This window comes from Magallana gigas, chromosome 7 (genome assembly GCF_963853765.1).
Source record: "Magallana gigas chromosome 7, xbMagGiga1.1, whole genome shotgun sequence".
Lineage (NCBI taxonomy): Eukaryota > Metazoa > Mollusca > Bivalvia > Ostreida > Ostreidae > Magallana > Magallana gigas.
In genome coordinates, this window is record NC_088859.1 from 16,849,194 (window position 1) to 16,864,520 (window position 15,327).

The 15,327-nt window shown below is 34.3% G+C and overlaps 2 protein-coding genes across 6 annotated transcripts in view; one reads left to right on the forward strand and one right to left on the reverse strand.

Moving 5' to 3' along the window:
* The window catches only part of LOC105345784 (phosphoribosyl pyrophosphate synthase-associated protein 2), a 42,453-nt gene that overhangs the window by 2,302 nt on the left and 24,824 nt on the right, over window positions 1–15,327 (reverse strand). The window contains exons 2-7 of one of the 2 annotated variants that reach the window (XM_066065050.1): window positions 7,167–7,253; window positions 4,790–4,842; window positions 4,224–4,290; window positions 1,000–1,172; window positions 429–544; window positions 52–253 (exon numbers count right to left, since the gene is read on the reverse strand). In XM_066065050.1, the coding sequence (XP_065921122.1) occupies window positions 52–253; window positions 429–544; window positions 1,000–1,172; window positions 4,224–4,290; window positions 4,790–4,842; window positions 7,167–7,249 (694 nt within the window). In that variant the 5' untranslated portion in view covers window positions 7,250–7,253. Of the gene's footprint in view, window positions 1–51; window positions 254–428; window positions 545–999; window positions 1,173–4,223; window positions 4,291–4,789; window positions 4,843–7,166; window positions 7,304–15,327 lie in introns of those variants that run through there. The other variant, XM_011454075.4, reaches the window with a different exon arrangement.
* Window positions 7,289–15,237, forward strand: LOC105345782 (endonuclease III-like protein 1). Of its 4 annotated transcripts, XM_034457685.2 has the most exons (5): window positions 7,289–7,417; window positions 7,976–8,383; window positions 8,583–8,753; window positions 8,971–9,236; window positions 10,067–10,381. In XM_034457685.2, exons 2-5 carry the CDS (start codon window positions 8,063–8,065, stop codon window positions 10,245–10,247), a joined length of 939 nt encoding a protein of 312 aa, XP_034313576.2. In that variant the 5' UTR covers window positions 7,289–7,417; window positions 7,976–8,062; the 3' UTR covers window positions 10,248–10,381. The 4 variants fall into 4 exon arrangements, with proteins under 4 accessions (XP_034313576.2, XP_065921123.1, XP_034313577.2 ...); XM_066065051.1 differs by lacking the exons at window positions 7,289–7,417; window positions 8,583–8,753; window positions 8,971–9,236; window positions 10,067–10,381 and adding exons at window positions 13,584–13,754; window positions 14,052–14,317; window positions 14,689–15,237 and having other exon boundaries at window positions 7,899–8,383; XM_034457686.2 differs by lacking the exon at window positions 7,289–7,417 and having other exon boundaries at window positions 7,900–8,383; window positions 8,992–9,236.

Consider the following 15,327-nt stretch of genomic DNA (forward strand, 5'->3'; position numbering starts at 1 on the left):
ACATTCACCATAGAATAAAAAAACAGAGATGAAGAAAACGATCATATCTACCTGGCAGAATTTCAATTTTTTTGTACTCCACTCTGCACAGTGGTGGCGAGTTTCTCCCATCATCCTCCTTGTCTTCATCGTCGTATTTTTCCTCTCCGTGAATAACAGCAATCCCTAATCGCAGTCTCTCAGCGTAGGAGGTTGCTCGCTTTACTGAGTTTGGATTGCGGGCCACTATAATCGCATTCCTGTAATCTGGAATCTGAACAGAGGAAAACAAATAAACATATTCATACTGAATATGCACACTGTTTGAATTAAAAAATAATTTCATTGGTTTAGATACCATTCACTGCATTGAAATTTTATTTTAAACATCTCTTAATCCCACACAGATGGATGTTAATGAAAATCCATGCTGTATGTTTATCACTCACCAGTCTTTCAATGTAGTCTATGAGGAATGGTGAGGCTCGTAGGTTCTCCACTGGAATGTCAAAGAATCCCTGAATTTCTTTCTGATGCAGATCCATGGTAATGATGTGTGTTAATCCTGAACCAAAACAATCTCAATTAATAGAATGTACAGCAACTAAAAAACAGATACACAACAGATTGGAAAATGCACATGTAGATTGTTTCTTATACTTGTACTGAAAAACACCTGTATCCTCATTGAAAAGTGGCATCATAAATAAGTCTGCTTTAATGAAACTCTATTCATTAAATTTTTCTGTTTTTATTATTCTCATTAAATCTTGCTCACAGCTGTGGTAAATTATGTATTTCTTTTAATTTGCAATCTGCAACCAGCAGTGTATTGATCTTGTTTCAAGCTTTCTCTCTCTCTCTCTCTCTCTCTCTCTCTCTCTCTCTCTCTCTCTCTCTCTCTCTCTCTCTCTCTCTCCGCATTTCAAGTGATTATGCACTTCTGTTCCTGACAGCATCTTGTGATTAACAACATTATATTAATGGGTACTTATAAGGTGTAATAAGGTGTAATGTTACCTGACTTTCCTAACATGGTGGCCATGACCTTACACACGACCGAGCCCCTCTTCCTCATCTTGCTCTGCTTGGAATATGGGAGATAGGGAATCACCCCAATGATGTTGTGAGCACAACTTGTTTTACATGCGTAGGAAATGATAAGCAACTCCATGATGTCATTATTGACATCCCTTCAAATAAGAGTAGATATATGTAGAATAGTCTTTGAAACACAAAATCCTTTTTATATAGGCAAAAATGTGTAGTCTGTATGGATGGTAAAAAGTTGGATCTTATGCAGTAGAAAGAAATGTAAGAGAATCAGATAAGTAATTTTTCACCAGGTAAAAAGTGTGCTCAGTACATCATAGTATATATATATAGATGTTATATCATCATTTGTTAAATCCCAACAACATATCATAAATCATTTTTCAAATAAACAAGAGGCCCATGGGCCACATCGCTCACCTGAGGAACAATAGGTATGATAAAATCAGCTCAATGGAGTCATAATACAAACTATCTGGACAATGTACAATAATACATGTAGATCCTGTATAAATAAAATCCATTTTCCCCTGGATATTCTTATGTTTATAATCATTAGTCCCTTTTCTAACAGGATGATTTTATAGTCATATCATATGTTGAGTATTGCAGTTCTCAAAAAGATCCCTAACAATAGTTTATATATGGAATATAAACGTACATCAAACTCTGAACCTTCTCGTGAGGCCAAAGAATTGTCCTGGGGCCAAAGTCTTAACAATTATAAAGAATGGCTGATTAGTTTCTGAGAAGATTTTTAAAGATTTACCCTATATATTCCTTTGTTAAACTTTGACCCCCCCCCCCATTGTGGCCCCACCCTACCCCTGGGGATCATTATTTTCACAACTTTGAATCTACACTACCTGAGGATGCTTTCACACAAGTTTCAGCTTTCCTGGCTGATTAGTTTCTGAGAAGAAGATTTTTAAAGATTTACTCTGTTTATTCCTATGTAAAACATCGACCTCCCATTGTGGCCCAAACCTTCCCCCAGGGGTTATTATTTTCACAACTCTGAATCTACACTACCTGAGGATGCTTCCATACAAGTTCCAGCTTTGCCGGCGGATTAGTTTCTGAGAAGAAGATTTTTAAAGATTTACTGTATATATTCCTATGTAAAACTTTGATCCCCCATTGTGGCCCCACCCTACCCCCGGGGGTCATGATTTTCACAACTTTGAATCTACACTACCTGAGGATGCTTCCACACAAGTTTCAGCTTTCCTGGCCGATTAGTTTCTGAGAAGAAGATTTCTAAAGATTTACTCTATATATTCATTTGTTAAACTTCGACCCCCCATTGTGGCCCCACCCTACCCCCGGGGGTCATGATTTTCACAACTTTGAATCTACACTACCTGAGAATGCTTCCACACAAGTTCCAGCTTTGCCGGCGGATTAGTTTCTGAGAAAAAGGTTTTTAAAGATTTACTGTATATATTCCTATGTAAAACTTTGATCCCCCATTGTGGCCCCACCCTACCCCCGGGGGTCATGATTTTCACAACTTTGAATCTACACTACCTGAGGATGCTTCCACACTAGTTTCAGCTTTCCTGGCCGATTAGTTTTTGAGAAGAAGATTTCTAAAGATTTACTCTATATATTCATTTGTTAAACTTCGGCCCCCCATTGTGGCCCCACCCTCAGGTGAGCTAAAAAGGTTTAGTTTACAATTCAATAAGTTGGTTTCTGGAAGAACAGACTTTGAAAATTTACGTAATAAATATTGACAATTTTTTTACTTCTTTAATCTTTAGCTTTTAAGATCTGTGTACAAACATAGAATTGTGAGCAAATCTCTGTATCTTGCTTATAATTCGAAGCTTAACACTCAAATATGGTTAGTAAATAGAAATTGTAAATAATTAAACACAAGAAACATGCACTACATGTATAACAAATAAAGAACACAATTTATTTTTTCGAAATGAATCATATATATACATGTATATACCTACATATTTCCGTCAGCGATATCAAACTCTATTTAAACTGAATAAACTCGAGAAAATGCCGAGCATCTCAACAAAACCTATTGCATTAATCTACCATTACGCAAAAGATAATGCCGAATTACCGATAGAATGAATTGTATTTCAGTATCCCTACATCAGATTTTGCTTAATTTGCACAGGTAAACAGTTAATTGTTTTATTTACCGAAGCCTCTGTTTGATTTGATACGTAAAAATCACAAAATACAGACGATAGTTCCCAGGTTACAAAGCATTATAATGAAAACGAAACGAAAATCAGAACAAGCTAACACCAACGTCATGTGTGAAAACTGTCAACGCATTGAAATATTTAGCCTTAATTTACTTCACAAAATCGGCACCAATATATTTTGCATGTTTCAAAAATTTCCCTTCATACGTGAACAGTTGCATAGCAAGCAAATTCATCATAGTCAGATCGACCCTTTTTCGTATAATGTCATGGCTGCTTTAAACAAAGAACCTCGTTTTAGAAGTATGAAATACGAGTCTTGGTAAAATGGGTATGCAAACCCGGGCCGTGGCAAAATAAAAGCCGGGGCAGATCGGCAATCGTCAATTCCAAATACGCATTATTTTGCAGCAATATTTACAGCGAATACAAATATACTGGTCCATCAAATATCCCAGAATTTTAATGAGATTGGCAGATTAATACCTGCCAATCTTTTGTTTTGCTCAGGCCAAGTATTGCCTACCCATTTTTCCGTATGCCGAGCCCGAAGCTATTAAACTGATTGAAACACGCCTTTCCTTTATTATTATTTTCGTAATAACTCAGATTTGAAACAGAATTAGCACTTAATTTTTGCAATTTATATTTTCCTTCCCATAAGGATAATTTATACTAAACTACGTTGAATTGAACTCAGTAGTTCTTGAGAAGAAGATTTTTTAAAATGCACCCCCCTTTTTCTACAGTTTCAAGGTTTTCTCCGCTTTGAATACAGATCGGACTTTTATTTCTGCAGTTTATATTCGCCCTCCCATAAGGATGCTTTGTGCCAAATTTGGTTGAAATTGGATAAGCGGTTTTAGAGAAGAAGTTCAAAATGTAAAAAGTTTACAGACGGACAGACAGACGGACGACGGACAAAATGTGATCAGAATAGCTCACTTGAGCTTTCAGCTCAGGTGAGCTAAAAAGTACAATAATTGCTCCAATATGTACAAATCATGTACTCACTTAGTTCCAGTCTGAATGATGTACACATCCTTCCCTCTGACTGATTCTTTGATTTCAGCATTTGTTTCTACAATAAATCAACACTATAATGAAGAGTTAACCCATCTCAGTGGGCTGTCAGGCATAACAATTAGTACATATACCGGTACTGGTACTGTCATTTCATGTTGATAATGAACGAAAACACAACTTATGGTCAAATATGTATTATTTACTATATAAAAATATATACAAGTTAACGGTGTTCCCATAATCATTTAAGAATATGTTCTATGTAGCTGACCTATCAGTTTACTAGATTTTTTAATTTTACAGTAACTAATTAAGTCTGATATGCCTGATACTAATCATACTATGTACTAAGTACCAATACTACAGTAAAACACTCTTATAATGAAGTGCCAGGGATGGCCAATTTTGCTTAGATATATTAAGCGCAATTCGTTATGTCTGTCAAGTTTAAAACATGTAAAAAAGTCATGGGGCATGAAAATCACTTTGCTGTAAGACATTAGTGTAAAATCATTATAAGCATGTTTGCTTTAACCGTGTTTTACTGTACTTACCTCTGTTTGTCTTGTGGTACACATTTATGTCCCCCAACCTTACACCAAGCCTCCTGAAATGAACACTCGATATATTTCAGGAATTCAAAATTTTGCAGAGCAATTTCAAATGAGTGTGTGTCTATGTACTTAAGGTAGTCCTATACTCGGCACTAAATGGGCTCAATCATTAAAAGCTTAGCTTTAAATGATAAATATACATTCTAGCAATACATATACAAAATAAAATATGTATGTTTACATGCCTTTTTGTTTGTTATCACCTCTCAGACGGGTGTACCCCCTTGCGAAAATTATTGACAATTATGAAATTTGCCAGACGTCCGTTTTTCCTAAAAATAATTACCAATTTGGGGAAAATTAGAACTGAACATACAAAATAGAGTATAAATATTTATTTAAGCCATATCTCATCAATAATTGTGCGCAAAATTTTGTAAGTAAGTACGCTTTATGGACCTGATGTATCAAAATAGAATACAAAAAATGCCATGCTAGTATCGCGTTTGGTAATTTTTTTACTATTTTATGGACTCAAACTTAAATTCATGGTGTTTATTCTATAGATTGACATCTTAGAAAAAAGATTTGGTAAAATAAATTATATGTTGACGGATTACTTTTTACGCTATAAGCTCTAAACCAAGTAGACCCTGATGAAAAAATCCGTAAAAATCACATTTTGCTACAGTTTCTGCCTAGATCTGTCAACAATGTTAGATATCATTTAAACATTAATTAATTGACGATTGATTAAATTCGAAATAGCTTCTGTCTCTAAATTTAAACCGGTTTTAGTAAAAGAAAAAGAAAAATTCGGGGGGGGGGGGGGGTCAAAACAAAGAAGATATAAGCATACCTGAGATCCTGGTTAATCAGAAACTTCGTTTTCCATTTTACTTTAACAGAATCTAGTTTCTCAACATTAATCATTTCTATCTCTCATAGAATACATATATTACCGTTCTAATTGCTTATTATTGCCATTGTTTACAACAGCGATGTAGAGCAAAATCAATACCGGGTATCAAAAACGCTTTGTAAATGTCGAACCAATATTGTAAAATCCGTATTATGACGTAGTGCGATACTCGGACTACTTTAAGCTTTTCATTTTAACTGCTTCTTTCTTGATGAATGTATGTTTATGTACTAACCAAAACTTATTTCACTATAGCTACATTTTCCAGTGTTTTTGCCTGTGATAACACTATGCATCGATTTTGTACTATATAACCCATAACTTCAAATGACACCAAATTGAGGTGCCCAGCGGGGTTTGCTTATCTATATTTAAATAATTAATCGTACGATGGCTTAAAACTATGGTATATAAATATATGTAATAAGAAATCATTCTCAGAATATTATGAGGTGATAATTTCGGTTGGGGTGTGACCTTCGGGCTTTATTGGATTTGATCACGCCCTGACCAAAATTATCACCTCTGACATAATACTCAAAGGATGATTCCTTATTCCTTATTTAATAGCCTTTTTCTTGATGTATAAAAAATTCAAAACTTTACATAATCAATCATTTATATGTTCCCATATACCTAACCTTAAAATGCGTTAAAATGGAGAAATTAATGCATAAATAGCATCAAGTTGAACCACACTAGGGAAAAGAAATAAAGCAGACCCTTACTGAATAGAAGCAGTTCTGGAGGATTTTTACCAAAGTTGGGTATAATTTTGCATGAGGTCATGGCAGGTAAAATATCTAACTCTAATTTCAGTAATTTTTAAATGAATTTAATTATCAAAATGATATTAACTCCAACTCATTAATCTAAAAGTTTCATGAAAAATTAATTATGTCCTGAACAGGTTGGGACCCCTAGTCCAAATGTAGATAGAATGTTCTATCGTTAAAATGACAGATGTCCTATGGACCTGAGCATAGCCTGGTCACAGTAAGATTATTCTATCTATAGTCCAAATGAGATACAATAGCCTGTTTGGGATATAACATTTACCAGATGGGATGTAAATTTTGATTAAAAAAAAAATCATTTTGCACAAAAATATTAAAGTCATTGTCGAGAATTGGTCGTATGCCAGTACAGTTGATATAGGAATAAGTGCAATAATTTCTTTAATTAATCAATATCCCAGGTGTAATGAATTGTACTTTGAAATGAATTGTACTTTGAACAAGTGAGGGGTTCAAAACACACGACAACACAGGACTTTTGCTTAACGTGTTAGTTAGAGGCTTTTAGCATAATCAATAGTACTTGACTTCAAGTTTAATGAACTTTAAAGGCACACAAAGGATTATAGCGTACGTTCAAATCAATTCAACATGTCTATCCCAATGTCTGTTTTCCAAATGATAAAATGTTATGATACACATTGTCACGTGGTCTTACTGTGCTATAAGGTGTGACAACTCCGGGTGGGAATTCCCGGCTAACAGAACCATTGGACATTTTTGTCCTGGATCCAAGGCCATCTTGTCTGATAATCTGGTCCGTTCTAGTTTTGCTTTCCCTTCAGCATGGTTTTGTGACCTTGACCTTTGATAAATACAATGATGAAAATCCAAGTAAAATCGATTTGTATGAAAATGTGTTGACTCATACAAAATCAAAACAAATACAGATTTATAAAAACTGAGTAGGTAAGGCTATAAAAAAATCATAGGTTTTTCTGTATATATTCATGAGTTAATTCACCCGAATGTTACAATGAACTTAACAGCTATAAAAATATATATATATTATATATATTATATATTATATATATATATTATATATATTATATATTTTTATAGATGGAAATCGTTAACAGTATAAAAATAGTCTATGATAGCTGGACTTTGCCTGAGAGGTACATGATCAGATGATTAATTTAGTTTTTTTTTTAAATAAAAATCAGGGACGTATATATACGTCCCTGTAAAATTGAATAAAGTTTGAAGAATTATATCATAAATTAAACATATGTTCAAAAATAATAAACCTGATATTTGAGTTTGTTTGAATAACTACATACCAGGCTAAAACTAATATGACATTAAATTCAATATTCTTATTATTTAAATCATAGCTATTAATTTTTTAATATGACTTTATTTTGAACGCAATATCTTTTTGGGTAAATAGCTGAATCATCTATTTGACTTTTGGCGGCAAATGCAAGTTAACAAGAAGAATATCAAAGCTTTGTTATCTTGTAGATCTATGTCATATTGATTTGTGTGCTGTACAAGAAAGTAATGACCGGACTTTAAATAAGTGTAGATTAATTTGCAACATAATTGCTAATGGAATCGCCATACTTCAACAAACGAACAACGAGATCTAGCGGCATCGGTAAAGTGAAAGTAGAAAATGAGCAATTGCCTCTGAAGAAATCGGCAAATGGAACCACACAAAAGCCTTTCTCTAGAAAACGAAAAGTAGAGGTTAAATATGAAGAAACTATGGTCGGACAACCACAGAATGTAAAACAGGAACCCCCTGTTTGGGAACCCCCTATGTGGAGAGAACAATTAAAGAACATTTATAGCATGAGAAAATTCAGGAACGCAGCTGTAGATTCGATGGGATGTGATGTCATCAGCGATACTCTTGCATCTCCCGAGGTATTATCTAATATTTAATAATAAGGCCTATAGAAAATGAAATGAATTATCTAACCTTTTTGATTCATACTAACTATCTTTACATAATATTTAATTAAGCTACCGATAGATTCTAATTGTTTGTGATGATAAAACTGTTTAGAAATTTAATTATTTAATCATTTTGAAAAAGTTATATCCGGTATTATAAATATTTTAGGTATTCAGATACCAAGTGTTGCTTTCACTCATGCTGTCAAGTCAAACCAAGGATCAGATCACATCAGCAGCTATGGAGAAATTACGAGAACATGGCTGTAGCATTGATAACATTTTGCAGACCTCTGACAAAGAGTTGGGAGAGCTAATTTATCCTGTTGGTTTTTGGAAGGTACCATTATGATAAAATTTTGCAGTTGCCAAATAAAAGATAATTATACTTGTATGTTGGAATTGCTTATTAGAATCATTAATATTGAATTTATTGTATATTAAAGCCCTGGCATTTATAAACAACTCTCTCTCTCTCTCTCTTTCTTAATTTTCTTTCTTAATTTTTTCATCTTTTATAGGTTTGTGTTGTATTGTTTATAATATACTTATAACAGAAAAAGGTTGAATACATTAAGAGAACTTCCAAAATTCTTCAAGAGGAATACAATGGAGATATCCCAGACACTGTGGAGAAATTATGCAAGCTGCCAGGAGTTGGACCCAAAATGGCTTATTTAGTTATGAAGTGTGCTTGGAATCAGATTGTGGGCATTGGTGTAGACACACATGTTCACAGAATATCTAATCGCTTGGGATGGGTGAAGAAACCCACAAAACAGCCGGAGGACACCAGGAAAGAGTTACAGGATTGGCTTCCAAGGTAAGTTATAGGGCTCTAGAATGACACAGAGAAATCTTGTTGAAAGATTGTATGGAACCCTTGTTTTAATGATCCTAGCTCAATTATGAAGTAGTTTGGTTACTGCTGCAAAGCATTCTACTCAAGAGAATCGAATCTACTGGTTTGATGCCAAACATGCTTATTTTACTGTGGTGTTAGGTTGGATCTGATCAGTACTGTACCTACAAGCTAGAGACAATACCTCTGTACTGCAGGAGAATGGTGGCCATCTTTGTTGGCAAGTCTCTGTGATGTTTGGCAATTTCAAAAGTGGTTGGTTATTCTTCCTTTCACAGTTGCTATTATGATTCCTTTGGTTGTGACAATACACGTCTGCCCACTTTTTCTTAAACGCGCTAGGATGCATCAATTACTGTTGTTGCATCTCCATCTTCATTGGACCATCCTCCATCTTAAATGGCTCTCCTTCCAGTGCCCTTCTTGCACTGGCATTTCCTCTTTCCTTCTCCAGAAATGGCTCTTCCTGAGTGACCTACATGGGAAGCCAGCAGCTGCACTGAGTTTTTCATAAAGGAGCCTTGATTTTCCCTTTTATTTTATCATGAAATATAAAAAAGCTATGAATGTGATATTTTTTTCAAATTAAATTTGATTAGTATGAAGAAGTATGTAAAAAAAAATAACCAGTGTTTTCTGTTGTGTATACTAATTTCAGAAAGCTTCTTTTGGCATAGTAGTGTTAGTTGGACATTTATAATGTTGCTCAGGTGGGTGATGTGGCCCCTGGGCATTTTGTTATTCCCTCTTCTCAAAAGATAATGATAAATACACTTTTATTTATGTTTCAGGGAGTACTGGAGGGACATTGATGAACTCCTTGTAGGATTTGGACAACAAACATGTCTACCAGTGGGTCCAAAATGTTATGAATGTCTGAATAAAGAGATCTGCCCAGTGGGTAAATCAAATAAAAAGATGCCTTCCTCAAAGAAAACCAAGAAAGAAGAGATGAAAGAGGAAACAGAATAAGAAACTTTACATTGCTTTATATTTTTCTCCAAGTGAGGAAGCAATAGATTAACTTATTATTAATAAATATTGTCATCATCATTTCACTGAAGTTATTGCAACAATTTTCAATAAAAATTGTGTTTAGTAATTAGTATATTAGTAGTAATTTATTTGTTATCTTGAATTTCTAGATGTAAACTTAAAAGTGTAATAACTTTACTGGTATTGATGTAGCCCTCTCTGGATTTTTTATGGGAAGTTTCTCTTTCGGGGGGGGGGGGGGGGGGGGGGGGTGTAAATTTTTGGAAATGCAAAGAGTTCCTGACTATTGTGTTTTTCTAGGGATTCCATATTTCTTTATCTGATGATGTAATCATCAGATGTACACATTAATTAATAAGACACAAAGGATTAAAATCCCATTTTGAGGAAACATCCCAAGCAAATACATTTTTGATATCAATTTATCAATAATAATAATATATATTACACAATTGACATTTTCTAATAACAGTAAAAATTGACTCAAACGGTGTTCCATAGTTGGCTTTTTTCAGCATTTAATTTTTTTCTGACCTCGACCTTCAATTATAGGTATGCTATCATTCACCCGAATGGTATACTGAACTTATGTACCAACATTGTGGAACATACAGTTGCACTCCATGTTTTATAATATTATATACATACAATTGGACTTTGATAAATTCAGCGATATGTTTAAAAAAAGAAAGCTTTGGTTTTTTTTTGGATTTTAAATTTATTAGAATGTATGGAACTCCATTCTCATTTGGGCAAATAGCTTTTTCAAATTGTGTGACTTTTGGCGGCAAATTGACCACTTGCATAACCACGGAATATCAAAACCTTGTAGATGTCATGTCGATTAGTTTGCTGTACTAGAGGATATAATGAAATTTTAAATAAGTTAAAAGTAGTTTGCTACAAAATGGAATCGCCATACTTCAAACGAACAACGAGATCGAGCATTATCGTTAAAGTGAAAGTAGAAAATGAGCAATTGATTCCAGAGGAATCGTCAACTGAAACAAATCAAAAGGTGTCTACTAAAAAACGACAGAAAAGACCTAAAGTGGAAATCAAATATGAAGAATCTCCGTTCGAGGAACATCAGATCACAAAACAGGAATCCTCTGGTTGGGAACCCCCTATGTGGAGAGAACAATTAAAGAACATTTATGACATGAGGAAATTCAGGAACGCAGCTGTAGATTCGATGGGATGTGATGTCATCAGCGATGCTCTTGCATCTCCCGAGGTAGAATTACACAGAACCTGTAATACAGTCATCAGGTCAATCATGATTGACAGTTTGCTCATGCAGGATTTGACCCAATAATAATTATAATTTATAACCTAATGGCGATAGATAACTTGGTTGTGATCCTTTTCATACAGATGGGAGAGGTAATGATGGACCAGACCACAAATTGAACCGGGGCCCCTGGATTTTTTAATTAGGTGCTCAATTAGAATTGAGCCTTTTTAACATCATCCTTAAAATGTCAGCAGTCCTGAGACCACTCGTGGCCATAGGACGATCACGAGAGGACTCGGGACCCCTGACATTATGAGGATGTTTTAACTTGTGCTTAGAGTTTTGGAAGTATGTGACAAACTCCTCTTTGATGAAGGTTGGGGTCTACTCATGGTTATTTACTGTCCAGTCATTGACTAATATACACTGTATATGTATACATAGAACACAATGACACTTGTCAGACTTCATCAAAGGCTATATATATCATACTTGCCAACTGACCCGATTTCGTCGGGTCACACCCGATTTTTCAACCCTTCACCCAATTATTTTTTATGACCCGGCGGGTCATGCTTTTCACCCGATTTTTGTCGAACAACCCGAAAATCTCCCGATTTCCGGATTTGGTTCGTGAATTACGTTGCGCGTTTGACTTCCAGTTATGAACTCAAACTGAGCTTGGATTTACGTAACGCGTAAACAATGCCGATGGCTATAACAGACACATTAAGTGTAATTATTATCGTGAGTTGTTTTGACTAAGCGAAGGTTTAAATCATTAATTGTGATGGCTTCTAATAAGAAAAGGTCTTCATCGGGGCCAGCGGAATCAAAACCAACAAAAAGAAAACGATATTTTTGTACCTACCAACATATCTGGGAAAATGAATTCCCATAGGTAAAACAAAGTAATCGAGTACAACACGAGGCTTTTGCGTTCTATGTAACGCACATTTGAATATTGGTTTTTGTGCCCAAAATGATCAGACTAAACATTCAAAAACGCTAAGTCATGTATAGAATGCTTTTTAATACACAAAAGTCTTCCAAGTCACTTACAACTTTCATGCCATCATTTACAGAGTTCAAAAGCAAGGTTAATGTAGGAGAAACTCTTTTTGCATTGTTTTTCAGCTGAACACAACCTACCATTTTCTGTGTCAGATCACTTTACAAAATTCAAAATCAGCAACTGTTAGTTAAAATGCTTCTTTGCAATAAAGTATTACACTGTTTACACATAAGTTTTAACACATATTTCTATTGTATATACCTACGAAATGCATGATAAATATGTCGTGAATGTCGTTACGCGCTATGACCAGATTTTTTACTTTCCAAATCTGGTCATGACCAGATTTTCACGTGTTGGAGGTTGGCAAGTATGATATATATTAGTTGAAACAGTGTCAATTACACACAGCAGAGGAGATCTTGGAGGGGTGGGGACTTTCTGAATTTGATTGTCTACATGTTGTATGTCACAATATTTAGGAGCTTCTATTGGCAAATTAGAAGGAATTTAAGGAGGTCATACTGTATATCAATTTATTTTTCGTGTGTTAAAAAATTTATGAAATTTAACTTTTTTATTTGTGACAGTATTTTTTTGCGATTTTGAAAAGTTTCTAATAGCAAACAATACCGGATATAATTTCTGCTAAATGAATATTTTGCGAAAAATAAAAGTGATAGCAAAAAGCCTAGATTAGGATATACAGTTACTGTATTTGACAGCTTGTTTTGATAAGCAAATGAGATGGTAACATCCCACTGAAAGTCCAAGCTCTTGTTGAAATGGCTCTAACTTAGCTATCTGCCACTGCATGGCCATTGAGTTAGTCTGGCCATCACAGTTCTTCTTTTATTTTAAATTACTTAATTGCTCTTGAAGATCAACATCCTAGTTTCAGTTAGTACAATACTAATGAAGCTACGTCTAGTCCCAAAATAGTTTATAACTACCAGTAAATTGTCTCTGATGATATTATTGATATGAAATTCATTATCCTTTTGAAGAAGATTGTATGAAAGTTATTAATATTATCATATCAATGATTTATATGTTTTAGGTATACAGATACCAAGTGTTGCTTTCACTCATGCTGTCGAGTCAAACTAAGGATCAAATCACATCAGCAGCTATGAAGAAATTAAGAGAACATGGATGTAGCATTGATAACATTTTAGAGACCTCAGACCAAGTGTTAGGAGAATTGATATATCCTGTTGGTTTTTGGAAGGTCAGTTTTGCAGTTGTTCTGTAAAAGACTGTTAATCATTTGCAGGTCTTTAAAATATGTTGGAACAAGAAATCTTAGAATTAAAATGAAATACTAAAATTTTAAAAGGACCAAGAATTAAACTGCAGAGTGCTCTTTCTCTCTCTCTCTCTCTCTCTCTCTCTCTCTCTCTCTCTCTCTCTCTCTCTCTCTCTCTCTCTCTCTCTCTCTCTGACAAAGGTCCTTTTTAAAGTACGGAAGTGTATGAGCTAGTTTCACTCTCCTTTTATATTAATTTTTGTCCTTTTATTAAAACAGAAAAAGATAGAGTATATTAAGAGAACTTCCAAAATTCTTCAAGAGGAATACAATGGAGATATCCCAGACACTGTGGAGAAATTATGCAAGCTGCCAGGAGTTGGACCCAAAATGGCTTATTTGGCTATGAAGTCTGCTTGGAATCAGATAGTGGGCATTGGTGTTGACACCCATGTTCACAGAATATCTAATCGTTTAAGATGGGTGAAGAAACCCACAAAACAGCCTGAGGACACCAGGAAAGAGTTACAGGATTGGCTGCCTAGGTTGGTTAGACTCAACAGTTTTAAACTCATTTACAAAAGAACTCACAACTATTTCATACTTTTTCAGCACAATATGTAAAATTTATGCATAATTATTTATTTCAAACTATTTCATTCTTTCTTAAATATATTATACTGGTTCCAAGTGGAAAGATAAGGTAGCTGATAAACATTTGTGGTTTGAAAAATGGTTATAAGTTTGGCGTTCCTTTGTAAAGGTCACTTAGTGTTGCTGTTTTCTTGCCTTCTTGGTATTGGTGGGTATATTTAGGATGATTTCAGGATGTTTGCATGTTTGATGTTTATTTTATAACTTGATCACTTTTCCCTTAGAAAAATATGATAACAGTTTTCTTGTATTTATATTTCAGGGAGTACTGGAGAGACATTAATCATCTCCTTGTAGGATTTGGGCAACAAACATGTTTACCAGTGGGTCCTAAGTGTTATGAATGCCTGAACAAAGAGATCTGTCCAGTAGGGAAAACAAATAAAAAGATACCTTCCCCAAAGAAAATAAAAAAAGAAGAGGTGAAAGAGGAAATGGAATAAGAAACTTCACACCATGCATTCTGTTTTTGTTCAAGTGAGGTATCAATGCTTGAAATAGAGTATTGAACCTTTTAAGTATTGACAGGTTTTAGTACATTCTTCAGTTCACTAAAGTATGGGCTTACCGATACTTAAAAAAATGTGTTCATTATTGTGAGTTTTTTATTTGATGTTTGTTTAGAATTTTTTAAGGTATCTACCTCATGTTAGTGGATATTTTTATGTAGTACCTTTTGGTACATACCAGTGTTTTGTTATTAAATACAAACATATGCTGATTTTTGTGGTTATACATTTTTCGTATTTTATATAATACACTGCCTGTTGTAATATAGAGGTATTACAAAATTCTTCAATAAAATTTCAATCATTTAGAAGTGTTTTATTTGATTATGATCTGCAAGATATAGTTTAGATGGGAATTCTCTTGATCAATTGGAATTATCACCAATATCTTG